The sequence below is a fragment of the Callithrix jacchus genome, chromosome 2 (genome assembly GCF_049354715.1).
Source record: "Callithrix jacchus isolate 240 chromosome 2, calJac240_pri, whole genome shotgun sequence".
Classification (NCBI taxonomy): domain Eukaryota; kingdom Metazoa; phylum Chordata; class Mammalia; order Primates; family Cebidae; genus Callithrix; species Callithrix jacchus.
In genome coordinates this window covers 16,399,159-16,426,837 of record NC_133503.1, presented here as the reverse complement: position 1 = coordinate 16,426,837, position 27,679 = coordinate 16,399,159, and the positions used below count along the sequence as shown (strand labels likewise).

Here is a 27,679-nt window from a genome sequence, read left to right as displayed (position 1 = left end):
TTTGGATTTTTAGTAAAGATGGGTGTCACCATGTTGGCCAGGCTGGCCTTGAACTCATGACCTCAAGTGATCCACCCACCGCAGTCTCCCAAAGTGCTGGGATTATAGGTGTCAGTCACTGCACCTGTCCCTGCCTGGGGGATTTTAAAAGCCACTGGAGATAGATATCACCTGAGTTCCATAAGGTGGCCCCTAAATAGAAGAGGCAGGATATGAGTGCCTGCAAATGTGAACCGGGTTATTGTAAAAGACGTCCATGACTTCTTACACTACGGGAAGGTGGCGGGACACAGCTTGCTGTCGGCATTATAAGCACCCCATGATGAAAGGAAACAATATAATAGATAAAGCGGCTGACAACTGTGTCTATCATCAGAATATCAATGCTCCAACCAGACCTCCCATACCTCTTTATTTTTGAGACAGGGTCTCTCTCTCTCTCTCCCCCAGGCTGGAATGCAACTTCCACCTCCCATACTCAAGTGATTCTTCCACCTGAGCCTCCTGAATAGCTGGGATTACAGGCACACACCACCACACCCAGATAATTTTATACTTTAAGAAAGACAGGGTTTTACCATGTTGGTCAGGCTGGTATCAAACTCCTGACCTCAAATGATCCACCGACCCTGGCATCTCAAAGTGCTAGGATTACAGGCACGAGTTACTGTGTCCAGCCTCTCCCATATCTCTTTTGGCCAAGGCAGTACAATTCAGAAGAACTGTGCCAGGGAATACTGGCAAATGGACTTCAATGTGATGCCTGTGGCTCCTGGAGGATTTCCATACCTCCTGGTGCTTACTGATACCTTTACCAGTTACCTTTTCAGTCCAGGCCAGACTGAAAAAGCAGGAGATCGCTAATCAACCTTAAACTATTTACTAGCAGAACACTGAGGGGTATGTGCGGTCACCAATACCTCCCATTGCACTTGGAGAAACACCTCCTAGGAAATAGAGGTTCATATAAAGGAAATAATCAAACAATCAGAATGGCTGCATTCCTTCAACCAGAAGCGTCCATTCATCTGTTTTCATGCTGCAATAAAGAACTACCTGAAACTGGGTAATTTATGAAGAAAAGAGATTTGACTGACTCACAGTTCTGGGGACTGTACAGGAAGCGTGGCCCGGGAGGCCTCAGGAAACGGACAATCATGGCAGAAGGCAAAGGGGAAGCAAGCACGTCTTGCCATGGTAGAGCAGGAGAGAGAGTGAAGGGGGAGGGGCCACACACTTTTAAACGACCAGATCCCATGAGCGCTCACTCACTATCACAAGAACAGCAAGGGGGAAGTCGGCCCCCACAAGCCAATCACCTCCCACCAGGTTTCTCCCTCAATATCGGAAATTAGAATTTCACATGAAATTTGGGTGGAGACACAGAGACAAACCACATACCAAGGGTAGTTCATCCACTGAGATTGATTTATTTATTTAGAGATGATGTCTCGCTCTGTCACCCAGGCTGGAGTGCAGTGGTGCAATCTCAGCTCCCTGCAACCTCTGCCTCCTGGGTTCAAGCAATTGTCCTGCCTCAGCCTCCTGAGTAGTTGGGACTACAGCACAGGCCACCACTACCACCACGTCTGGCTAATTTCTGTACTTTTAGTAGAAATGGGGCTTCATCATGTGGTCTCAAACTCCTGAGCTCAGGTGACCTGCCTGCCTCGGCCTCCCAAAGTGCTGGATTCCAGGCATGAGCCACCACACCCAGCCAACCACTGAGATTTAGAAGGCAGTCGAGTCCCCTCTACCACACCTCACCTGGTTTCTTCCTCTGCTGGGGGCCCTAGTGGCCATTGTTCCCTGTTACTTTTCCTTTGTTTTCCTTTTTTTTTTGAGACGGAGTTTTGCTCTTGTTGCCCAGTCTGGAGTGCAATGGCACAATCTCAGCCCACTGAGATCTCCACCTTCCGGACTCACTCCATTCCTCCTGCCTCAGTCTCCTGAGTAACTGGGATTACGACATGCGCCACCACGCCTGGCTAATTTTATATTTTTAGTAGAGACAGAGTTTCTCCATGTTGGTCAGACTGGTCTCAAACTCCCAACTTCAGGTGATCCGCCAGCCTCGGCCTCCCAAAGTGCTAGGATTATAGGCTGAGCCACCGCGCCCGGCCTCTCCTGTTACTTTTCAGTCCTATATATTAAACTGATGGTAAGCTGTTTTTCCTCCAGGCGCCAACACTTCCATCTTCAGTCTGTATTGCAACAACAATACCAGCCCTTCCAGCAACTCCGGGGGACCCCAAAATTCATTTGAACTCAGCAGCCTAAGAATTTGATTACTCTAACTTTAGGGGACTCAGTGCCCCCCGTCAGCATGAAGTAGATACAGAAACATGACCTTCATCCCTCTTCCCTCATGAATGAGGAGTGGAATGTGTCGGCAGGGCATTCGGGGCGTGGCTTGAAAATCGGTAACTGCATCAGACCAAATCTACTTCAACTTTTTATTTATTTATTTATTTTTTGAGACAGAGTCTCGCCCTGTCGCCAGGCGCCAGGCTGGCGTGCAGTGGCGCGATCTCGGCCCACTGCAACCTCCGCCTTCCAGGTTCAGGCAATTCTCCTGTCTCAGTCTCCGGAGTAGCTGGAATTACAGGCATGCGCCACCACGCGCGGCTAATTTTTGTATTTTTAGTAGAGACAGGGTTTCACTATGGTGGCAAAACATCGTCTCTCCTTACCTCAGGTTCTTGAGGTAAGGAGAACCTCCAGTGAACCCCCCGCCTCAGCCTCCCACAGTGCCGGGATTACAGGCATGAGGCACCGCTTCAGGCCTCAATCCGACTTTTATGTAATGAAGTTGTCGGTTGTTTTTCAGTTGCCATGGACTCCCAGGCTGACGGTCACATACTCTGAGCGTGCCCAGATTAACCAAGCGTGCAACCACTGCGTGGAACTTAAGGGCTCGGACTGAGGAGCTGAGACTGATTTAAGAAGCGTAAAAAGCAGATATTCCATGACAGGAGCCAGGATCCAATCAGATTGAGCTTTGGTATCACCCCATGGCAGGATCCAGTTAGATCACTCCTCCCAGCATTCCTTCATTGCAAGATCCAATCAAATCACACCTCATTACCCTATGCTTATAAAGCCTGACACAGCCCCCAGCTGGGAAACTGAGATTTGAGCATTTCCTTCTATGTTGCCCAGGCTGAAGTACAATGGAACAATCTCTGCTCACTGCAGCCCTCCTGGGTTCAAGCGATTCTCTTGCCTCAGCCTCCCGAGTAGCTGGGATTACAGGCATGGCCACCACACCCAGCTAAATTTGTATTTTTAGTAGAGATGGACTTTCTCCATGTTGGTCAGGCTGATCTCAAACTCCCGACTTCAGGTGATCAGCTTGCCTCAGCCTCCAAAAGTGCTGGGATTACAGGCGTGAGCCACTGCGTCTGGCCAAAAAAGCTTTATTTCTCAAAAGCTGGAGCCATGGTATTGGCCTCTGTACACATTGGGCAGCAGCCCATTGACTGCTCAGTAACATATATGTGAACTATATGTGAACCTGAATTCCTTAAACATTTGAGTTCGTTTCAGTAAATATTTTTCTAGCACATGGAAGCATTAGAAGTTTAATTTCCCTTTTTTCTAAGAATATAGGCAAATTCAATTCATATAAGAACTTATGTAGCTCTATAAGCCATCACAACAGAGAGCCTTTTAAAACTATATTTTGGTTCACTCCTGTAATCCCAGCACTTTGGGAGGCTGAGGTGAGAGGATCACTTGAGCCCAGGAGTTGGAGACCACCCTGGGCAACATGGCAAAACCTCTTCTCTATAAAGAATACAAAAATTAGCTGGGTATGGTGGTGCACATCTGTAGTCCCAGCTCAACAAGAGGCTGAGGTGGGAGGAACACCGGGGCCCCAGGAGGTTCAGGCTGCAGTGATCTTTGATCCAACACACTGCACTCCAGCCTGGATGACAGAGTCAGACCCTGTTTCAAAAACAAACAAGCTCTATATCTACTTTAATACCAGTCAAAGGTGGAGAAACATTAGACACACAATCAGAGGAAAAGACCTTTCTAAATTACAGACACATAGACATACAAAGAAATAGAGCTTAGAGCTTCAATTCTAAAATTTAAACATGAGTCCAGAGTAAACACAAAAACGCAAAAACTCACCAGTCCAGATATCAAAGAGTTCTTCTCCTCCCAGTAGGCATGAAATTCTTCATTGATTTCAGCTCAAAGTAGACAGACAAATAGAAAAGACTAACAAATCAAACTCTGTGGTCTCTCACCCAATAGAGATTAGGTCTCTGCAAACATTAATCTCCTTAAAGATATCACCATGTGGTCAGACCATAAAACCAAATTCCTGGCCAAGAGCGGTGGCTCATGCCTGTAATCTCAGCACTTCTGGAGGCTGAGGTGGGTGGATCATCTGAGGTCAGGAGTTCGAGACTAGTCTTGGCCAAGATGGCAAATCCCTGTCTCTACTAAAAACACAAAAATTAGCCAGACATGGTGGTGTGTGTCTGTAGTCCCAGCTACTTCGGAGGCTGAGGCAAAAATATCACTTGAACCTGGGAAGCAGAGGTTGCAGCAAGCCAAGATCACTCCCCTGCACTCCAGCCTGGGTGGCAGAATGAGAGTTTGTCTCAAAACAACAACAAAAGCAAACAAATTCCCAATTAGTGATGCCAGCAATGTAAACAAACTCAAACCAAAGTCAAACACAAAATTGGTAGAAGGGAAATTACCGACAAACAAGAAGACAGCACATTTCTACTGGCACTTTGGACTTATTCCTCGGAGCCAAGAAAAGATTCACCTGGGCTGCAATGTTCATGAGGCACTCCAGTCTTGAGGTTTTCCTGGGTCAGTCATGTGATTCCACTGGGGACTTCTGTGAAGACCTGGAAAGCCTTAAAACATGATGGTATAATCATGACTCATGCAGACAGAAAAATGATCACATGCTAAAGACTGTATTTAATTCGAGAGAAAACCAGCAGTTATTATAACTAGATCAAAAGAGAATCCGAGTGCTGGACATGGTGGCTTGCGCTTGTAATTCTAGCCTTTGGAAGGCTGAGGTGGGTGGATCACTTGAGGTGAGGAGTTCAAGACCAGCCTGGCCAACATGGTGAAACTCCATCTCTACTAAAAATACAAAAATTAGTTGGCCATGGTGGTGTGCATCTGTGATCCCAGGTACTTGGGAAACTGAGGCAGAATTCCTTGAACTTGTAAGTGCAACAGGGCGAGACCCTGTCTCAGAAGTAAAAAAAGAGAGAATCTAAGCAACAGACATATTTGCAAATCAAGAATATTGAAATGATTATGTAAATGGAAAATGCAGTCAAAACTGGATTTTCTCTGGTAGGGATTGGGGGAAGTCAACCAACTTCCACCAGACAGAACATAACTTGAATTAATCACCTACAAATTTCAAAGAGGTGTAAAATACCTCAAAGATAATGAACAGGGTTGAACTCAAATAACCTGGTCTTCCAAATGTGCTTCGTTTTCCATTGAAACGCAGGTTTCTTTTTCTGCTTGCCGGGTCCTGGGTAATTTATTTCTTCTTTCAATTCTGTACATATTCTCTGTTTTTTCTAGCTATCACAAGCTAGAAGTAGTTTGGAGAAGCTGGAATACTTTTTTTCCTTGTTGTGGAGAGGATTGTATCCTGTCTCAGGCTAATACTCTATTATTTCACCCATGGGCTCTATTTACTAATGTTTTGGTTAAATGTGGCATTGTGATCATGAGAGAGCATAATGCACCCTCTTGTTCCATTTGTCCTGGTTGCGCATGGACATTGATTCGGGTAAGGTAGGCCTGGCCAGGGCACAGTCTAGGAGACGCTAAGTGAAGCAGAGAGTTTCTAGACGTTCCCTAAAGACAATCAAGGCGTCCCCGAGAAGACTTTCCCGTAAACTAAGGAGAAATTTGAGTCACGGGTTCTGGGCTGCCAATTAGCATAGAGCCTCTTAACCGCTAGATGAGGTAGAGACATTTAAGACAGTTTCTAAACTTGGGAAGTGCCTAGGCTCATGGGAAATAGAGTACTGGTACTTGTCCTATGACCGGCGGCGGGCCCCGGGAGGACTTCCGGTGCACTCCTGTGCGTTTGCACCCCATTCTGTGTGCGTGTTCGCGCATGCGCGTCGCCGCCGCACTGCCCTCGCTTCCGGTGCGTCTCTAGGTACCCGCTCGCCCTCGTCCCCAGGCTTTAGCCTCCGGTGAGCGAGAATCGCGTAGCCTGCGGGGCTGGAAGCTGAAGGGCCGGGCCGGCACTCAAGCAGGCGCGGGGCTGTGCGGACCAGGGTTCGCGCGGGCCAGGCGGAGGCTCGATTGGGGATCCCAGAGCGCGAGCCCCTGAGCCAGCTGCGGTGGGCCCGAGGGGCCGGCCGGCGGTGGCGGCGGCGGCGGCGGAGGCGACTGGACCCAGGACCGGCCCTTGTGCGTCCTCAGCGGCCCGGCCCCGGCTCAGCAGGACGGTGAGCACTCAGGGAGACGGATCTAGGCTCCTGGAGGGATCCCGCGCCTGGATTTGTCCCGTAGGCCGGGCCCGGGCTCCCCGGGAGCAGTTCGGCCTTGGTGAGGTGGACTGAAGGGGAACTCGCGAGCAGAAGCGCGCCCGCGACGGCAGTCCCGCCCCGGCCTCTTGGGAGCCGTGGGGTCGAAGCTGCGGAGCCCCAGGAGGGTAGGTCGTGGGTTTGCGGGCCCGGAGCGAGCGTGGCGTGAGTGAAGTCACTGTGTGTCGGGGACCTTAGAATAGGGACAGGGGAGCGTCTCGATCGCTTGCAGGAGAGACGTGTGTTTGGGTTTCAGGGCAGGGTCCGACGAGGACGAGGCTTACGGGGGCGTGGGGGGTGTCACCAGCCTCAGCTGCGGACGTTGTCTTCACTCCCTCCTCACCCCAACAGCACTTCTTCCTCTCTGTGCTCCAGATTTCGGCCGTGCCTAAACATCTGTCAGCACCTCTTCTCTCATTTAAGTGTCTGCTGATTCCCCCCTAGGTCTGCTCTTGTGGAATCATACATTGTAGTGCGGGAACAGTCTGTAGGGATTATTTCTTGCTGGCTCATTTGTCAGGGGAAGAGACTGGGCCTTAGCAAGTGAGTGTCTTGTTCGAGGTTTTGTGGGTAGAGGTGCTCATAGTACAACTCAGGAGTTTTATCTCCCAGGCCAGTATTCTGTTCCCAGTATCCGAGTTAAGTGAGAGTAAGTTCTTCAGTAATAGATCCTTTGAGTAGCGGCACTGAAGTTTGTGTAAATAACAAAATCAGTCATGCGGACTGCATCTCTTTATTTAGGGCATCCTGTGGATTTTTTGATATTTATTTAAAAGAGTTAGTAAGAAAAGAAAATAGATGAGTATTACAGAATTCCTTTTTTTTTTTTTTTTTTTTTGAGACGTAGTCTCGCTGTATCACCCAAGTTGGTGTACAGTGGAGTGGAGCCATCCCAGCTCACCACAACCTCTGCCTCTTGGGTTCAAGCGATTCTCCTGCCTCAGCCTCCCAAGTAGATGGGATTACAGGCGCCCACCACCATGACGGGCTAATTTTTGTATTTTTACTAGAGACAGGGTTTCACCATGTAGGCTATGCTGGTCACCAGAATTCCTTTTTAAATCTTTCTGTTAATGATGGCAGATTATTTCAGTAGGATCCGCTATTCATTCACCATGAGAATCACCCACTCATTCACAAGGTAGCCATGTGTGAGTTACAAATGTGCAGATGGGTCCCCTTCCTGATCATTTTCCAATCCCTTCTGAAGGCTTAAAGGGACAGTCTCCCATAGGAGATCCTTCATGGAACTTTCTGTGTTAGGTTTTAGGTGGGAGATGATTGCCTTGGCAGGCCAGACCATTCATAACTTCATTGCTTGGGTTTTCCTTCCCCAGACCTGCCTCCGCTTTCACAGTCCTCCAGATTTTTCCAAGAGCAGCAGAAAATGAATAAATCCCTGGTGAGTGTTTTTGTTCGTGTATCTCTACTCTGATTTACAATACACCTTAGGAGGAGAATAAATTTGAATTTTAAAATGAAAAAGTAGCAATAGATACAAGATTTGGTCAGACAAAACAGTAGCCATCTGCACCAAGCCTTTTTACCATATTCATATGCACAGATAGTATGATACTTAAGGAGTTCTTAAAGCCAGAGTACAAGTGTGTCTCATGTTCTCCGCATTTATCACAAAAAATGATAAATACCATCCGTTCCTTGACTTACACTGACCGTAAGCAGAATCACTTTTGTTTTCGCATGAATTTTAAAGATTCCTTTGAGATAATTATGAACAGCCTTCCTAAATAACAACCCTTGAACCATTGCAATTCTTGTCTTACTTGTTTCTATGTAAGCAGAGAACATATGACCCAAGGAAGACTCGGTGAAAATAATATTTTTCTTTTTCGTTTCCTTTTTCTTTTTTTGAGATGGAGTTTTGCTGTTGATGCCCAGGATGGAGTGCAGTGGCATGATCTCGAATCACTGCAACCTCTACCTCCTGGGCTTAAGTAATTCTTCTGTCTCAGCCTCCCGAGTAGCTGGGATTACAGGTACCTACCACCTCGCCCAGTTTTTTTTTTTTTTATATTTTTTAATAGAAACAGGTTTTCACCATGTTGGCCAGGCTGGTCTTGAACTCCTGAACTCAGGTGATCCACTCACCTTGGCCTCCCAGAGTGCTGGGACACAGGCATGAGTCACCATGCCCAGCCATAATATATCTAGTAACTAAAACATGGTTGTCTCAAAGGTGGATTCTTTTTACTGCTCCCATCAATTGTAGGAATAGCCTTCCCACCCTTAAATTAGTCTCCCTAAATATTTCTTTCTTTTTTTAAAGATGGAGTCTCACTCTGGAGTACAGTAGAGCTATCAGCTCACTGCAACCTCTACCTCCCAGGTTCAAGCAATTCTCCTGCCTCAGCCTCCCAAGTAACTGGGATTACAGGCACCTGCCATCACACCTGGCTCATTTTTGTAGTTTTTAGTAGCTGCCACCATACCTGGCTCATTTTTGCATTTTTTGGTAGATATGGGGTTTCAGAACCACTTGGGTGAGGCTAGTCTAGAACTTCTGACCTTAAGCGTCAAGTGATTTGCCTGCCTTGGCCTCCCAAAGTGCTGGGATTACAAGTGTGAGCCACTGTGCCCAGTCATCTCCATAAATATTTCTTTCTTTTAGTTTATCTGGGTTGCACAGCAGACAGGACAGTAGTAAATCTCTGACATAGATACCCATTTTATCCCATAGCCTGTGGTCTTGGTCCTGTCCCTACCACTCCCCTGATTAATGCTGCCAATAATCTAGCACACGCTCCTAGTGAACATTTGCCATTCTTTGCCTTAGCCCACTCTGCAGTTTCCTCTGTCATTTTCATTGCCATTTCTCTTCTTGCCTGCTTCCTGAAATTGATGATTTCTTTGGCTTTCTTCATGTGTTAGTGTCCACTCTTGGCCCATGACTCTGTACATATCTGATCTCACCTTCCTGTGCTTCTAACCACCGGCTCTGTGTTGATTCTCCCACATGGAACTGCCCAGCCACCTGCTCAGCATTTCTTTGGAGTGTGTCCAAAGGACCCCTCAAGTTCATAGATGCAGTAGGTTCAAAATAATTATTTGCAACCCCCCCACCTATGCCTTCTCTTGTACCTATTGGTTCACTGTTCCATTGTTCAGCCTGTAGCCCTATCGAGAAAGATGGGATTCTTTCTAAACTTGTCCATTTTTGGACCTCATGTGATTGTTTGAGTTTGTTAATGTCACAATCTAGATTGTTTTTATCTTGTCCCCATCCCCTCCCTGCTGTTGTTAAAATGGCTTCTTTTTTTGTCTCTCTACTGTTGTAGAGATTTCCTTTCTATGCCACTACTTTCCTTCACAAGCCCAGGTATATTTCATTTCCCATGTTGAGTGTTTCTCCAAAAGTGTTTATCATATCATGCTTCCCCCATGGGAAAAGCACTTGAGTGGTTCCCCAAGTGGCTACTAGGAAAATGAGGTTGCCTTAAGCTGGGATGGGGAAGACTGTGGGTAAAGCCGGCTTGAGAAAAGGCCAGAATTAGGTTTCAGATGTTTAAAATTTGGGCTGTGTTAGTATGCTGTGAGTGGCAGCATGAGGAATGCAGGTGTGTGCGTGCATGTGTGTCTGTGTGTGTGTGTGTGTGTGTGTGTGTGTTGAGTGGAAGCATGAGGAAGGGGTGTGTGTGTGTAGTTTGTGAGATGAATCTGTTGCTCTCCCGTGTACAGTCTGGTAGAGAAGGAGGAACTGGGAAGGTGCTGCTGGTCAGGCTACAGGGAGAATCAGAAGCGTGCAGTTTGTGAAGCCAAGGGAATGAGAGGCTTCAGAGATGGGTCAATCAACTGTGTCAAATGCTGTTAAGAGTCTAGCCCAAGGAAGACTGAGAAATCGTGCTTGAATTTAGCTCAGGGGAGGTCACGTGACTCCCTGAGGCCCTGTGGCTGGATCTGTGGGGGAAGTCCTGATAGGAGAGGTTTAGGAGAGTGTAATAGAAGAATTGGATTTGATCTATTCCGAATTTTTGAGATATTTTCCCCTAAAGGGAAAAGAGAAATTGGATTGTAGCAGAAGAAGGAGCTGGGGTTAAGAAATGATGTTTTGTTTTGTTTTCATGGAAAAAATAATAGTGGAGTTGATTTTGTTGAGAATAAAAAGTAGTTCTTGCCCATAGGATGAGGAGAATGGCTGTGGGGACTTAAGTCAGCCAGAGGGGACAGAGATGGGAACAGACCCAGGAGGTGGTTAGAGAAGAGGGTAGACAAGGCATTCCTACTTGCTTCTCTTTTCTCAGGGAAATAACTCATCAGCCGAGAGTGAGGTTTAGGGAGAGAGCAGTTCCATTCTGACCATCCATACACATGCTCAGCCACCTGCGAGGACCATCCTTTCCTTCTGTCTGAAATCCCATCTCATTTCTTATGACGTAAATGTAAGGTACTACTCTTTTGGGAGCTTGTGTCATTATACTGGTGTTTCTCAGCTGCAGGCAATTAGAGCAGCAGCCAGTCTACCATGCAGATGTCTGCTGTTCTGGGGCTTAAGGAGTCCCAGAGGAATCTCCCTCCTTGCTTGGCTCTGTAACCTTCTCCTCAGCTAGCATTTTGTCTTTTTTTCTTAGACACTAACTTTATTTGTCTTGGGGTTTGGGATGTGATTTTAAGAGGCACTTCTTTCTCTCAAGGTGCTTATGTTCTTGGAGGAGGTAATTCATGGATGTAATCGTGGGAGCATGGATGTAATTGTGGGAGATCATGGAAGTCATTCTGCTCAATACATGGGAAACTGAAGTGATAAGCAGAAGTCTGATTTTAAATGCATCCTCAGCCGGGCATGGTGGCTCACACCTGTAATCCCAACACTTTGGGAGGCTGAGGCAGGAGGATCACTTGAGCTTAGGAACTTGAGGCTGCAGTGAATTATGATTGTGCCACTGTACCATAGCCTAAGCAATAGATCAAGATCATGTCTCAAATGAATGCATGAATGAACGAACGAATGAATGAATGAATCATCAAAGTATTGTGATTTAGTCATTCAAGGAAGGGAAAAGTGGCATTTGCCAGTCCTGGAATAATTCAGGTTAGTGGCAGAGGCTTGTAAAGGCACTCAGGAGACCAGCACTAAGGGCCTGAGTAAGAATCCTGGAGGGTTGCTAAGATTTTTGCTTCCTTAGAATTTGGACTTTCTGTTAAGGGACAGAGGGATGGGAATGCAGATAAATACCCAGATGGACCCAGGTTCGGTTTTGATTTGGTTTGAGTTTTGGTTTTGTCTTGCAGAGAATTTCAAGCCTTCTAGTTGGGAAAGTGTGTCATCTGTTGAAAAGAGGTAATAGAGACTGACAATGTGAAAAACATGAAACCCAGTAGGGGTTTGAGGGGATTGAGTCAAGGGCACTCAACGGTTTCTAGCTGAAATGCCAGACAGAGGAGGACTCTCCTAGCTAATGGAATTCTAAAAAGAATTAAATATTCTTTCTCAGGAAGATCACTTAGAATCACTTAATGGAAAGACTCAAAAATACATTATATACGATCTATGTGATGGAAGTGTGACTGAAATGGTATGCCTATTTCTAAGTTTTTTTGTGTTTTTTTTTTGGTCAAGATTGTGTCCCTAGCATATTTTTATTATAAGAGGGATTCTGGTTTAAAATAGAGATTTTATGTGTTCACAAGTTTGTAGTCATAGATATGTGTGGTCTCGTTACTTTCATTTGTTTGCGTTCCTTTTGTGACTTTTCCTGAGCTGATGAGGTTTTTCTTTGTTTTTTTGTTTGAGACGGAGTCTTGCTCTGTCACCCAGCCTGGAGTGCAATGGCACAATCTCTGTTCACCGCAACCTCTGCCTCTCGGGTTCAAGCAATTCTCCTGCCTCAGCCTCCCAAGTAGCCAGGACTACAGGCATGCACCACCATGCCCAGCTAACTTTTGTATTTTTAGTAGAGACAGGGTTTTACCATGTTGGCCAGGATGGTCTCGATCACTTGACCTTGTGATCCACCCACCTCGGCCTCCCAAAGTGCTGGGATTACAGGTGTAATCCACCATGCCCAGCCAAGCTGATGACTTTCTTCACATTTTTCCTCTTGTGAGTCCTACCTGAAAGTCCTTTGCCCGTTTTGACCCATTGCACAGTGACTATCCTGACAGGTATCAGGTGGACACATTAAGCAGGCACCTCCTACTTGAATAGAGGAAACCAGGCTAACTTTCCTAAGAAGTAAACAAGTCGTTATTGCTCAGCAAGGTAGAGCGATGCGATATGTGAACTTCCGGACTCCCCTGATCCTCATCATGGCAGGTGATGACTGAATGAAATGTAGACAGAGTTTCTGGAAGCTCAGCTATTGCTCTCCAAGAGGTTCTCATCACCTGCTGGGGCAGTTCTACACCAGGATTCATCTTACTGGGGCAGGACCCACTTCTTCCCCCACTGTGTGTCCCATCAGCAGCTGGACACTCTCAGCCCTGATCACCCTCAGCCTTCCTAGGCCAGCGAGGCCTGTCTGTGGATACCCCTGTATCTGGAGCTGGGAGAGAATGGCACAGCATCTTAGGGATTCAGCAGAACCCATCTCGCACTCATGGATCATTCCACACATAAAACCTAAGATGTTCAGTCAACATCAGGAGTTTGTCATCATCTTACGTAGCTCTGAACATGACATAGCCTTTCCTTCCACACCTTCTACACCAGTCCTACTACCATGTTTGCTTGAAATCATCTCAGCCTCTTTGTTCCTAATACACAGATACTGTTTTACAATTCTTCCTTGGCAATTACAGAAATAACAACCATATAACCTTCAGTTGTTTAAACTTAATTTCTGTGTTTTATGGTTAATTTTCTGGCCTAATTTAGAAAGTAGTCAGATGCATAGTAGAAAGTCAACAATAATAGTAGATATCATTGATAAGTATGTGTTTTATCCAAAAAACTAAGTGCTTTCCATGGGTTAGTCCATTCAGTACTGGTCTTATGTATAGGTAGCATTATTCTCTTTATTTTAGAGGGGATAATATTAAAGGAAACAGTTATAATGCCTAGTGTGAGTACTTGTGAATGGGACAGTTTATTCAAAAGATATACATTTATAGATGTGGTTTTGACAGCTTCCAGGCCAGCTGTCTGCCCCTCCTCAGGAATGTTCCTTTCTCCTAGAACATGTACCATGGGAAGAAAGGAAATACGGGGTTCCCAGCTGGGAATTATGGACATCTAAACCAAGCTATTACTGATGATTCATGTGGCAGGCTGCATTCTGATCTGCTGTGGGTTTGGTCACTTGATAATAAAATACAAAGTTAGAATGTTTGTTGCCCAGCCTGTTTGTTATTTTTTTCATTGTGGCAAATATTGTAGGTTGGTTCCAGTAGTAGCTATAGGAGGAGCAGGTTTGAACAGGAACAGAAACTGAATTTCAGGGATGTTGAGTTTGCCATCTAGGACATTATGTGTCTGGAATTTAGGAGAAAGGCATGTGCTGATGATGTAAGTTTGGAAAATGTTGTGTATAGATTGTAATTAAATTAGCCAGGAAGCCAGGTGGGCTCACCATCAAAGTAGCAAGTACAGACAGCAAAGAGAAAAAGATAAAGACAGCCCTAGGGTGTGCCACATTCAGGATGACTTGGAGTAGAGGCAGAGCCAGCAAAGGGACTGAGAAGGCATGACCAGGGAGGTAAGAAGAGAACCAACGTTATTAATGTTCTAGAAGCAAATTGAAGAATGTGCAAAGGAGCAGAGTGCATCCTGGGGCTCTGTACATGTCCCCAGGCCTGTGCTCCTCAGGGGTGAGATTCATGCCTGCTGGTGTTAGAGTCCCCAACAGCCAGAATTGTTCCTGGCTCACCATGCAATCCCAGTGTTTTCTTTTGATGTATACTGAATGAACCCCAGAATAGCGTTTCTCATATGTCTGTTTTCCTTCAACAGTCTGTAACCTAAAATAAAGGTATACAATGTTCATGGTTAATTTTGCCAGTGAGTATGGTAAGATCTTGTCCCCATGTGCCTCTTTCACGTCACCCAATCCCAATCGCGGTGCCATTTCAGGGGCCAGTGTCATTCAAGGATGTGGCTGTGGACTTCACCCAGGAGGAGTGGCAGCAGCTGGACCCTGAGCAGAAGATAACTTACAGGGATGTGATGCTGGAGAACTACAGCAATCTAGTTTCTGTGGGTGAGGATAGCTTGCTTTCTCAGTTGCTAAAATATATGGGATTTCTTACAAATTTAATGACTATAACTTAAAATTTGATGGGACAAATGTGAGTAATCTGTTTTGGGCACCAGGCAGGGCATCTTGGTCTTGATCTCCCCAGTGAAAGTTTCTGATTTTGATAAAGCACAAATGGCATTTTCCCCATATGATGGAGACCCTGAAGCCAAGCAGCTGGGTTCAAGTTCTCTTTCATTTCTCATTAACAGGGTATCACATTATCAAACCGGATGTTATCACCAAGTTGGAGCAAGGAGAAGAGCCATGGATAGTAGAAGGAGAATTCCTACTTCAGAGCTATCCAGGTGTGTTAGTGGAGGCAGTGAGGAGATTGGTAACTTGGGAGTGTTTTTCCCAGGGATTTTTTTAATGGTCCCAAACCTTTAGAAGTGACTAGAGATAGTTGCTTATATGCTTTAGGAACCTGACTCTCACTCCCAAAGCCTTCTTCTTTCCCCATAAGAACTTATGTTTATGAAGCTTTTCTGTACATGCCACTCCTCAGAATCCAATTCCAGTCACTTCTGTTGTTCTCTTAAACTTTGGGTCTTTGCTTGTTCTGCTAGCAGTTTCAGAAACCATTATCATGGATTATTTTTTAGGTGTTATAAGTCTGTTATTTAAAAATAACTTATGTCACTCTTGTATTCTTAGTAACTTCTGTTTTTGTTTTTGTTTTAAATCTTTACCATGCAGTGCTTCAGACTTGTTTCTGGAGGCTGTTCTACTTTGTACTTCTCTTTCTTTGAGGTTAGACTCCAAAGACCCCATCCTATGCCTAAGCCAGTGGATTCTGCCACTTGTCATGTGTACCTGTGCTTGATTTGACAGTACTGCTCATTCCTGAGACCCAGCCCTTCTGAAATTTGGTGACTGCAGTACCTGGCTCTCCTCCTTTAACCAAGTGCTTGTTTTCATCTTGTTTCTTATTCTCTGTTCTGTTCCCAATGCCTTGAATGATACCCTGCCATGGCAGGTGCTTAATGAGTATTATATACATAAAGGAAGTCTGGTTTATGCTTCCACCACCTCCAGAAATGTCTTTAAAGGGTCTCTTTCTACCCATTATGATTTCCTCATGTTTCTCAAAGGATACCTCCAGTGGGGGTTGTTTTTTTATTTTATGTTGTTCACACCCAGGATGATACCTCTACCACCACTGCAGTCTGAGCTCTAGTCTGGTATTTTCTGTGATGGCAGTACAGGGCTGCTCTTGTTCTCATCAGGCCTGGAAATTGATCATGACCTATTTTAAATTATAATTACTAATCACCTTTCCACCTCCCTTTACTTTCTAAACTATACTAATCTCTTCTTTTTCTATAGTGGTCCCTCTGAAAATACTGAAATTCTCATCAGATATCACTGATCTCTGAGTGACTGGATTCTGTCCAGTATGAAATGTCTTCAGTGGTCCTGGTCCTCTGTATATCCTCAGTTTCCTTTGACTTTATTGTTATGAGTCCTAATTGGATTTGCAATATGTCTTTATATAAAGTTTCCAGTTGATCTCATCACTAGCCTCATAAGCCTATAGCTGGTTACATTTTACTTCCTAAAGGGAACTTTTAATTCCTTGTCCCTTAAGGAGCTCAACAATATTAGCCCTGTATTGCCTGGAAAAGTAATTTTCTGTTGTTCCCCAAAACTCTCACTACATTCCATTTGGTCCACACTCCTATTGTCTCCTCTTCATGAGACTATTGTCCCTACAGCTTTACATTTCTTTAGGGTGTACTTTCCCTCCTCCAGATAACACATTCTTTAAGTCTAAGCTCAAATCTTCAACCCTTCCCTGAAGTTTTTCCTCCCTAACTCTTATCATGACTCCTGTATCTCCCTTCCCTCAATTTCAGTTCCACCTGTTGGTGATACAATAAAGAAGTGAGTCTGATTAAGTAATGTGTTATTTTATAGTGTATATATTTTGCTTGAGCTATTTTGCTCTTGGATCATAATCCTATAAAGAAAAGGACATGTTATACCGAGATAGTAAGTAACATAGAGTAGACATTTATTTCTTTGATTATCTGAGAAGCTAGGTAGGTGAAAGAACTTTCTTGTCCATCCATTCAGAAATAATTTATAGGCAGTTATTTCTAAATATGCATACCTGGGCCAAATGTGGTGGCTCACACCTGTAATCCCAACACTGGGAATCTGAGGCAGGAGGATTGCTTGAGACCAGCCTGAGACTAACATAGTGAAACCCTGTCTCTACAAAAAAAAAAAGAAAAGAAAAGAAAAAATATGCATGCCTGGGTCACATCCCCATATATTTTGCAAGTAGCAGAAAAACATCTGTGTGATTCAGATTAAGAATAGCTTCTCTGATTTTTATTCAGAGGTTCAAAGAAAATAGGAAATAGGATTATACTTCCTAGGAGAAAGGTTGTGGTTAAGAAAAGAGAACAGGGCTGCATGGAGTAATTAAAACTCAGTATTTTACATGGAGTGCCGATGTTCCAATGCAAGGCTGAGTCACAATGACAATCATCATTGTCAAATGATTCTATAGACAGTATTCTCTGCTTCAAGGGGAAATGGAATTAATTGAGGTGAGAAAGGATTTGAGAAATTTTTGTTTAAGCCTGGAAATGCCCTACAAAGGTAGGTTTTGAGAAGACAAAGGCAGGAAGTCAAACAAACTGAGTGAAACAATAAGGATGGAGACTGTAGGTGAAATGTGCTGGGCATTTTTCAGGCCATAGTGATCTTAGCATAAGGTAAGGATGCCTTAGATCCTGACCTGTATCTCCCAACTTGATGTGACATGAAAAGGTGTAAAGTGCAGACCCACTTCCTCCAAACAGCTCTCTGCTTGGATATATCTTAGGACCCTCCTTGTCCCACAAATAGCTTGCTTTTCCTGCAACAGAATATTTTGGTAGATGACTGTCATCCTAGCTTGGAATCATATTGTGAGCCCAGGTGGTGAAAAGTATTGGTTATCAGGTTTTTTTTTTCTCATTTGATCTGTTGATATTTTAGCAATGGGTTCAGTGAAAGCATAGGTTATAGAGGATATGGTTGATATCGTTTCACTTAATGTGTTTGATAGCAGTACTGCAGTCAGGTTCATCCAGACATTCCTAAGACAAGTAAAAATAAAAGTTGCTATTTTAGGAGTATAGCAAGGGATCTTTTTTTTTAAATAGTCTCACTCTGTCACCCAGGGTAGAGTACAGTGGCACAATATCGGCTCCCTGCAACCTGTGCCTCCTGGGTTCAAGCAATTCTCCTGCCTCAGCCTCCCAAGTAGCTGGGATTAAAGAGGCTCACCACCACACCCAACTAATTTTTGTATTTTTAGTAGAGACAGGGCTTCACCATCTTGGCCAGGCTGGTCTTGACCTCAAGTGATCCACCCACCTCAGCCTCCCAAAGTCCTGGGATTACAGGTGTGAGCCACTGCGCCTGGCCAGGGATCCGATTCTTAAGGTTTGTACACTAAATGCTACTCAGGATTGGGAGAGCACTCACACTGAGAATTAAGTGATGGTAGTATGTCAGGGTGGGACTGGCTTAAGGAAATTGTCAGGTGATTGAATGATGGGAAAAATAATTGCTAAGCTTATCAAGCATGTGTTTTGTGCCAGATGTTGCTCTGAGCACTTTATTAACCGCTGCAATCCTACAACCACCTTATGAGGTAGGTGTGATTATCTCCATTTGACATGTGGAGGATACTGACTACAGAGAATTGCTAAGTAGCTTGCCCTAGGTCACCTTGCCAGAGTTCATGCTATTAAATATATTGTTCAAAGAGGAACAAGTAGAATTTCATGGTCAGAATGAGTTTAGCATTAAATCATAGCATCATTAGAATACTTAAGAAATCTAAAATTTTTTCTAAGTTTTCTCTGACTTGATGTAAAATAAGAACTATATTGCCATGCCTGGATTGCTATGAGTCCTAATAGGATTTGCAGTATGTCTTCATCTAAAGTTTCCTGTTGAGCTCTTGCTAGCCTCACAAGATAAGCTCTGTGGACTATTCTATATTTCCTTTTGGATATATATATATATATTCCTGGGATTCTTCATCCAAGTGAAACAGAATAACAGGGTGAATGCCTGGTTATAGGGCTCTTCCTTTAAACATGAGGAGACTTAGGTGTAAGTTTATTCTACTATGTGGAATGAAGAAAGAAGTCAAAATAATTTGGAAGGATGTAGTCTAGTGAAAATGCTACCATAAAAATCTTAGTATACACTGCTAATGCCTTAAACTGTAATCTCTCAACTTGGTATGAAGTGATATGGTATAAAGTACAGCTATACCTCCCCCTAAATGAATCCCTACTTGAATACATCTTATGACCCTCCTTGTCCAACAGCACTCCTCATCACTCTATTAGTATCTACCCTGTCAGCCATTCATCCTGTATTCTTTGCCTACCAATCATTGTTCTGTTATATTTTATCTTCTATACCCAGTTTTGAACAAAATATAAAGCAGCAGATCAAAAGTGTGTATATTTTTGTCAGTTTACTTCCCCCTTTCTCCATTCCTAGAGAAGATATGCATGTGTGTGTGTGTGTAATTTTAACCCAAAATAAAGGAGACAAGTACACTTGGAATTATTTTCATCTGTTCATGAAGCTAGCTAGCATCCACTCACAATGAGATGCTTGTGTACAAATTTTATAAGTCTCATTCCATATCATATATATAGGAAGAGGTACAAAAGTTGTTTAATTTTGTCTCTCTTTAGATAAAGTCTGGCAAACTGATGACCTAATAGAGAGAGTCCAGGAAGATGAAAATAAACCTTCAAGGCAAACCGTGTTCATTAAGACCCTGACTGAAGAGAGAGGTAATGTTCCTGGTAAAACTTTTGATGTAGAAACAAACCCTGTTCCTTCAAGAAAAACATCTTATAAAAATAGCCTATGTGACTCATGTGAAAAGTGTTTAACATCTGTTTCAGAATATATTAGTAGTGATGGAAGCTATGCAAGAATGAAACCTGATGAATGTAGTGGATGTGGGAAATCACTCCTCCATATTAAGCTTGAGACAACTCATCCAGGAGATAAAGCTTATGAATTTAATCAAAATGGGGAACCTTATACTCTAAATAAAGAAAGTCTTTATCAGAAAATTCATATTTTGGAGAAACCTTTTGAATATATTGAATGCCAGAAAGCCTTCCAAAAGGACACCGTTTTTGTTAATCACATGGAAGAAAAGCCCTATAAGTGGAATGGATCTGAAATAGCCTTTCTCCAGATGTCAGACCTCACTGTACATCAGACATCGGAAATGAAGCCCTATGAATGCAGTCAATGTGGGAAATCCTTCTGTAAAAAGTCAAAATTCATTATACATCAGAGGACTCACACAGGAGAGAAACCTTATGAATGTAATCAGTGTGGGAAATCCTTCTGCCAGAAGGGAACCCTTACTGTGCATCAGAGAACACACACAGGGGAGAAGCCCTATGAATGTAATGAATGTGGGAAAAACTTTTACCAGAAGTTACACCTCATTCAGCATCAGAGAACTCACTCAGGAGAGAAGCCCTACGAATGTAATTATTGTGGAAAATCCTTTTGCCAGAAGACACACCTCACACAACATCAGAGAACACATTCAGGAGAGAGACCTTATGTTTGTCATGACTGTGGGAAAACCTTCTCCCAAAAGTCAGCACTTAATGACCATCAGAAAATTCACACAGGTGTGAAACTCTATAAGTGTAGTGAATGTGGGAAATGCTTCTGCCGCAAGTCTACTCTCACAACCCACCTGAGGACCCACACAGGAGAGAAACCCTATGAATGTAACGAATGTGGAAAATTCTTCTCTCGGTTATCATATCTTACTGTACATTATAGAACTCATTCAGGAGAGAAACCCTATGAATGTAATGAATGTGGGAAAACCTTCTACCTGAATTCAGCCCTCATGAGACATCAGAGAGTGCACACAGGAGAGAAACCTTATGAATGTAATGAATGTGGAAAGTTATTCTCCCAGTTGTCATACCTCACTATACATCATAGAACTCATTCAGGGGTAAAACCCTATGAATGTAGTGAATGTGGGAAAACTTTCTACCAGAACTCAGCCCTTTGTAGACATCGGAGAATACATAAAGGAGAGAAGCCCTATGAATGTTATATATGTGGAAAATTCTTCTCTCAGATGTCATACCTCACTATACATCATAGAATTCATTCAGGAGAGAAGCCCTATGAATGTAGTGAATGTGGGAAAACCTTCTGCCAGAATTCAGCCCTTAATAGACATCAGAGAACACACACAGGAGAGAAAGCCTACGAATGTTATGAATGTGGGAAATGCTTCTCTCAGATGTCCTATCTCACTATACATCATCGAATTCATTCAGGAGAGAAACCCTTTGAATGTAATGAATGTGGAAAAGCCTTCTCTCGGATGTCATACCTCACTGTACACTATAGAACTCATTCAGGAGAGAAACCCTATGAGTGTACTGAATGTGGAAAAAAATTCTACCACAAATCAGCATTCAACAGCCACCAGAGAATTCACAGGAGAGGGAATATGAATGTAATAGATGTGGGAAGGCTTCTCTGAAGTCAGACCTCATATTATATCAGAGAATTCTTTCAATATTATGAAAAACTCCTGCCTGAAGTCAAACACCTTGTACATCAGAGAGCTTATACAGGTTAGTGTGGACATGCCCCTGTGTGTTAGACTCATAATCTGAAGATTCACAGAATGGGAACTATGATTATAAGACCACATGGTATAACAATACCAGACTATAGACAAGTAAAAATTTATAAATATTCAGAATGTATATACATTTTGCCATGGATTGGAACTGTTTTGCATATCAGGGAATTCATAATCAAGGGGAAATCTATCAATATAAGGAATATGGAAAACATAATCCTTTGGAAACTGTTAATACTAAAAGATGTGTTTCTGATACAGTAGCAAACTTGAAAGAAAAAAGAAATAGAAGATACCTGCTGTGAATAAACATACTCCTTGTGTAAATAGAAGGTGTAAAGTTATCAGGATAGCTAGTTAAGTCAGTAACCATAAACTCATGTAAGCAGTTCCCAAAGAACATAGGACTTATGTTTGGGGTAGGGGGTTGTTTTTTATTACATTATATTACATCACATTACAGGAATTGTATGTTGACTTTGAATCATGTTTGAAAAAACATTGTACACTTATTAATTTTGTAATTCATATGGTAAGAGTATCCATTCTAAACAGCACTACATGTTAATATCATTTGATAGATGTAAAGTATACTTTTTCTTGCACTCTTCCTAGGATTTAATGCATTTGATCATTCTTAGTGAACAATATCAGCCCTAAAGGACCAATGCTTTTATACTGTTTTCAACTGTATCCCAGTTAGCCAGAGAGATATCTATGTATAAAATAGATAGGAAACTTTGCTTAGGTAATTTTAAATTGTTAATGCCACAGTTCTCCAGGAATGAGAAACTCATTGCACTCTATACAGTTTTAAGATATAGTTAAAATATTCCTATTTGTATCTATCATTTTTCATCTACTATTTTTTATTTGGACACTTGCATAAGGGTATAGAGCACAATGCTGTGTAACATAGGAATTAGCTGTTTTCATTTGATATATTTTAGTGCTTTTAAACCTTGTGCTCTGCTCCTTCCTGTTACTGAATGAATTAAGAACACATTTTAATAAAGGTTTGTGGCAGACATTGATGAGTGACTTTCTTAGTCACTCCCTTTTTACTCTCTGCTGGCTGAGTTTGGGTATCCATTTCTCCTCAAAGGAAGTGAGAAAAATCCTGATTAGTTTTAACCAATGACATTCCCTCTCTCCTTGCCAGCAATTGGGTGACAGTGGTCACAGAGCCCAATTCTAGACATATAACAAAGGATATATCTGAAAGACTATTTCTAGAAAAGGTTGTCTCAAAGGCCCAAGAATTCAAGCAAAGTGAAGTGGAATCTTTTGGTGAACAGTACCTTGTCTGGATGTGGTACCTGGTAACCATCTTTCAGCAATGGATTATAGTTTAATCATGACCTGAGCAGAAAGACTGAAAGACCTTGAGGCCTGAATAATGTCTTTGAGCCACTAAACCAACTAGCCTTGTAGCCACTCCACCTTTGGACTCTTTCTTTTGTGAGAGACTAAACTTATTTTTAAGCCAGTTGATTTAGGATGTTCTGTTACTAATAACTGAAGACATTCTAATTGGTACAGACTTAAACCTTTGTAGGAGTTATGCAGTTCAGAAATGGACTTTAGGTAAGTCATTTATTTTCAGCTGTCGATAATAGAGATTTATTTTCTGTAAATTTTGATGTCAATAGTTTGAGCATTAGAAATCCACTTGAAACAATTAAATGTATGCTTCCTTGAACTGTAATATTGTTGACCTGCAAAATTCATCTTTGGAACGTGACACAATGTTAGGCATATCTCCTTTTTTCTAATACATGGAAAAAAATTTGTTTGAGGTAATTTATGTAATTCATAGATCACTGTTACAGTATTAGTCGACAACGTATAGTATGAGGTAAGGATCTAATTTTGTTTTCTCTCACATGATTAGCCTGATAGCTAATCATCTGATTTATTTACTGCTTTACCACTAGCTGAAATGCCATGTTTTTCATTTATTAAAATCACACATGGCTTCCATTTTTGTTACTCAGCACTTTTTTTTCTTCCACTTTCTTCAAGCTGATTGTGAGTTGGTACGTAACAGGAATTACGTCTGGTAAGTTGTATTGTTTTGTGCAGGAACTCTATATTCGTAGCCTATTTGTGGAGATCATATCTACAGAGGTTTCCCACACTGGTGTGTCATTATAGCTTAATTATACAATATGAGTTTTCAGTAAAATGTTTGAAAACTTTAAATGGCTTGGCATTTGCTTCTTCTGCTATGGACTGCCTGCACATCAAAGGGTCTGGTATGCATATAAGTGGTCCTCAACTGCCTCTTCAGTAATGTAGTTAGTGTTCACAGTAAAATGTTTATAGTTTAAAAGATGCTGATGTTTTAATAAATTAAGAAGGATTTTTGGCCTCCCTTAAAATTAAGCCCACCAGGAAGTACATTCTTAAAATTATGTTGCTTTTTTCTTCCTATACATTGCTTTTCCCTTCATTGAATTTAAAGTCTATGTTTTCCTGCCAAATTGATGCACTAGCACGGGCTGCTGGCTTGTAATAGCGCAAGCCAGGAGGTGCCATAGAACTAAGAGCAGTGTATGGGTCCAGAGAACTAAGGATGTGAATGGGGCTCTTTTGTGGGAAAGGTAATGGCAGACAGAACAAATGTTAACGAGTAGTTAAATTATAATCTTTTTCACTATACAAGACATAGAGCAGCTTGGTTCTATGGCAGCACTTAGGTTCCTATAACCTCTCCAAGAGCCTCTCCTCACTCCATAAGCCAGTCATTGCTGTGACTAGAGACATTCTTAAGGAGGCAGTGCTTATGTCAACTGGTGGATGATCATGTCAACTGGTATCCTGAGGGGAGGGATCAGTCAAGAGAGGGGTCTCATTCCAGGCAGTGGTGGTAGGGGATTTTTTTCTGTAACACACTCCTCCACTTAAACCCACCCAAGAGGAAAAAAACAGAATTAGACCTTCTCCCTGATGCTCATTCTCAGCAAAGATTTGCAGTATCCTGGTAAAAATTAATTCAGGAAAGTAGTCAGACACATGAGGAATTGGTACTAAGAGACAGTACCCAATACCATCTACATGAAAGGGCCTAACTCAGTGGAATATGGGCATCCAGACAGATTTCAAAATGTTTATAATTTTTTTTTTTTTTTTTGGATATGGAATCTCTGTTGCCCAGGCTGGAGTGCAGTGGCACAATCTCAGCTCACTGCAGCCTCCACCTACTGGGTTCCAGTGAGTCTCCTGCCCCAGCCTCCTGAGTAGCTAGGATTACAGGCACATGCCGCTATGCATGGCTAATTGTATTTTCAATAGAGATTGGGCTTCACCATAGACCTCAAGCGATCCACCTACCTTGGCCTCCCAACATGCTGGGATTACAGGTGTGAGCCACCATGCCCAGCTTTATTACGTATCTTTGAAGAAAAAAAAATATATAAAGACGTGCAGGGTGTATGTAAAAATATAGTTACCAACAGAAAGGTGTATTCTTGAGCATGCGTAATCGACATGAAGGAAATAATTTAATAGATGAGATTGATAGAGGGGATATACCCACAAAACAAATTAGTAGGCTCTGTTGTAACAGCAAATATTTCTCCCAGGACATCAGAAGAATTAAAGAAATGGAAAGTGAAAAATCAAACACTGAGATGTAGACAATAGTAGAAATAACCATATACTAGGATTCCCAAAAGAAAAAGAGACAACATGCAAGAAAGATACGTGAATTAAAATTTTCTTGTAATTAAAAAAGAATTAAAGGCCTCAAATTGGAAGAGGTTGGTGTGGTACCAAATGGAAAAATAAAGAAAATCTTGTTCCATCCTTTTGTTTTTCCATTAACCTAAATGATTTTATCAAATGTTCTGCCTGCAAAACCAGCACTTCTAACTGCTACACCATTGTTATGATGAAATTCCTTATATGTATCCTCATGTGAATTAACTTCCCTGAAACATAGAAACTGATGGTATATACTGCATATGGCAGATACATTGATTTTAAAAGGTATTGCCTGGTTGCTTCCCTAGAACGGGTGTCATTTTATAGCACAAAACATTTTCAATTACCGTTCACATCTTTACCAATATTTACTGTATGTCCCTGTAAATTTTGTTGTTCTGAAGGGTGTGAGTGGGGTATTTTGTTGTTTGAACTTGCATTTTCTAACCACTAATAATTTCAGGTATAGATTATCCTTTTTTTTTTTGTATACTACACTTTTCTTAATTATTTGCTAGATATCTTCATATATTCTACTTGTTAGTTTTGCTTAAGATTAAGCAAAGTTTTCTTTATACACTGTAATTTCTTCATAACAAGATTTTTGAGACATCCTATGTGGACATCATTAACAGAGATAAGTAAAATGTGATACAAGCAGTAGAAAGCTGTGAGTAATTAGATGTAAAATGCTAGACTAACATGTAGTACGTATGATTAAATCTCTCAGATATGAAGGGAAAATTGATTCAACAAGATTTAGTATAACTAAACAAAACATCCACATTTCTCATACATGCACACATCTATTATATAGGTTTACAATGCTACTTAATGTCATAAATTTCATGTAATGCCTATGGGGGGGGAATGGGGTTGGGTTTGGTATGAAGAGGAAAGAAAGGTAAAATAAGTGAGAGGTCTGTCTTAATCTGTCTTCTGTTGCTATAATTGAATATCTATGACTAGGTCATTTATAGAGGAAAGACATTGATTTAACAGTTCTGGAGACTGGAAAGTCCAAGGTCTAGGGGCTTTGTCTATTGTCTGGTGGGAACTGTGCAGAGTCCTGAGGTGCAAAGGGCATCACATGATGAAGGGGCTCATGAGAGAGCCAACCTGGCTTTTTATAGCGATAACTAACCCACTCCCCTGATCATCCATTAATGCATTAATTTTTTCATAAGGCCAGAGCCCTTATGACCCAACCATATCTTAAAACCTTCAGTATTGTAGGGGGCAAACATTCAAATTATAGCCAGGTCCTTGCAGAAACCAGTGTTGATCACGCCTGTAATCCCAGCACTTTAGGAGGCTGAGGTGGGTGAATCACTTGAGGTCAGGAGTTTCAGACCAACCTGGCCAACATGGTGAAAGCCCGTCTCTACTAAAAATGCAAAAATTGGCCAGGCATGCTAGCACACGCCTGTAGTTCCAGCTACTCAGGAACCTGAGCCAGAAGCATCACATCACTTGAACCCGGGAGACGGAAAATTTCACCACTGAACTCCAGCCTGGGCAACAGAGGTAAGACTCTGTCTTTAAAAAATAAAAGTAACCAATGTTGACAATAAATACTTTGCTCAGTTTTAGCCAGATTTTTATGGCTCAGGTGCCTAAGTGAGGTCTGTGCCTTTTTTAGCAACTCTGCCCTGTGCCAGCCTTCATGGAAATTGTTGGAACTGCTCAAACTGTGGGACACATCCTTCCTTTGAATGAATACTCCATCTATAAGTATCTGCATCGCACAACAGAACTCTGTAACAGACTGCTAATTACACTACAGCGTTGCCCCTCTTTTGTAGGATCCCCCCTTCCTCAAGTCTCAGCTGGGCATCTAATGAGATTTCCTTTTTATTTTTATTTTTTTTAGAGGCAGACTTACTCTCTTTCCCAGGCTGGAGCACAGTGGTGTGATCATAGTTCACTGCAGCCTCAAATTCCTGGGCTCAAGTAATCCTCCCACATCAGCCTTCCAGGTAGCTGGACTTCAGGTGTGTGCCACCATGCCCAGCTTTTTTCTTTTCTTTTTCTTTTTTTTTTTTTTTTTTTGGTAGAGAAAGAGTCTCACTATGTTGTGTGGGCTGTAATTGGAGAGTTCATTTCTCCACTTTCTTTTAGCTAGCTGTGGCCAGGTGACTAGGGTTTGGCCCTCAGGACATGAGTAGACAGCTGGACAAAAGGACAGGTAAGGAGAAAGCAAAGCCTTAGGACGTGACAGAGTTGCCTAGATGCCTGTCAGGACCAGAGCAGGGGGAAGATGACAGAGACCGCTGTTCAGACAGATACGATAACCTGCCAGCCACTTGCACAAATGGGGCCCTCAAGATACATTCTCACCAGTGGGGTTGGGTGGAATTGTTGCATCACTCACCACAGGTGAGGTGGCCAAAAAGCCAGTAGCATCACATTACTGGCTTTCTCCATCCTCTCCCTTTCTGTTAATGAGTAGACTGACTTTGGAAATCTTATGAGGGAGAAGCCACTGATAGAAAATCTGAAGTCCTTGGCAGCCACTCTCTGAGGAAGAGTGCTGATTTTGGACTTAGTGTGATTGA

General features: G+C 42.6%; 1 protein-coding gene across 5 annotated transcripts; it reads left to right on the top strand.

Moving 5' to 3' along the window:
* Positions 1 to 6,145: 6,145 nt before the first annotated feature.
* ZNF12 (zinc finger protein 12) lies at positions 6,146 to 23,618 on the top strand. 5 transcript variants are annotated; one of them, XM_035283146.3, is made up of 5 exons: positions 6,146 to 6,470; positions 7,886 to 7,950; positions 14,575 to 14,701; positions 14,950 to 15,045; positions 19,459 to 23,618. In XM_035283146.3, the coding sequence occupies exons 2-5, from the start codon at positions 7,936 to 7,938 to the stop codon at positions 21,306 to 21,308; spliced, it is 2,088 nt and encodes a 695-aa protein (XP_035139037.1). In that variant the 5' UTR covers positions 6,146 to 6,470; positions 7,886 to 7,935; the 3' UTR covers positions 21,309 to 23,618. The 5 variants fall into 5 exon arrangements, with proteins under 5 accessions (XP_035139037.1, XP_035139032.1, XP_035139049.1 ...); XM_035283141.3 differs by having other exon boundaries at positions 6,146 to 6,676; XM_035283158.3 differs by lacking the exon at positions 7,886 to 7,950.
* Positions 23,619 to 27,679: the final 4,061 nt, after the last annotated feature.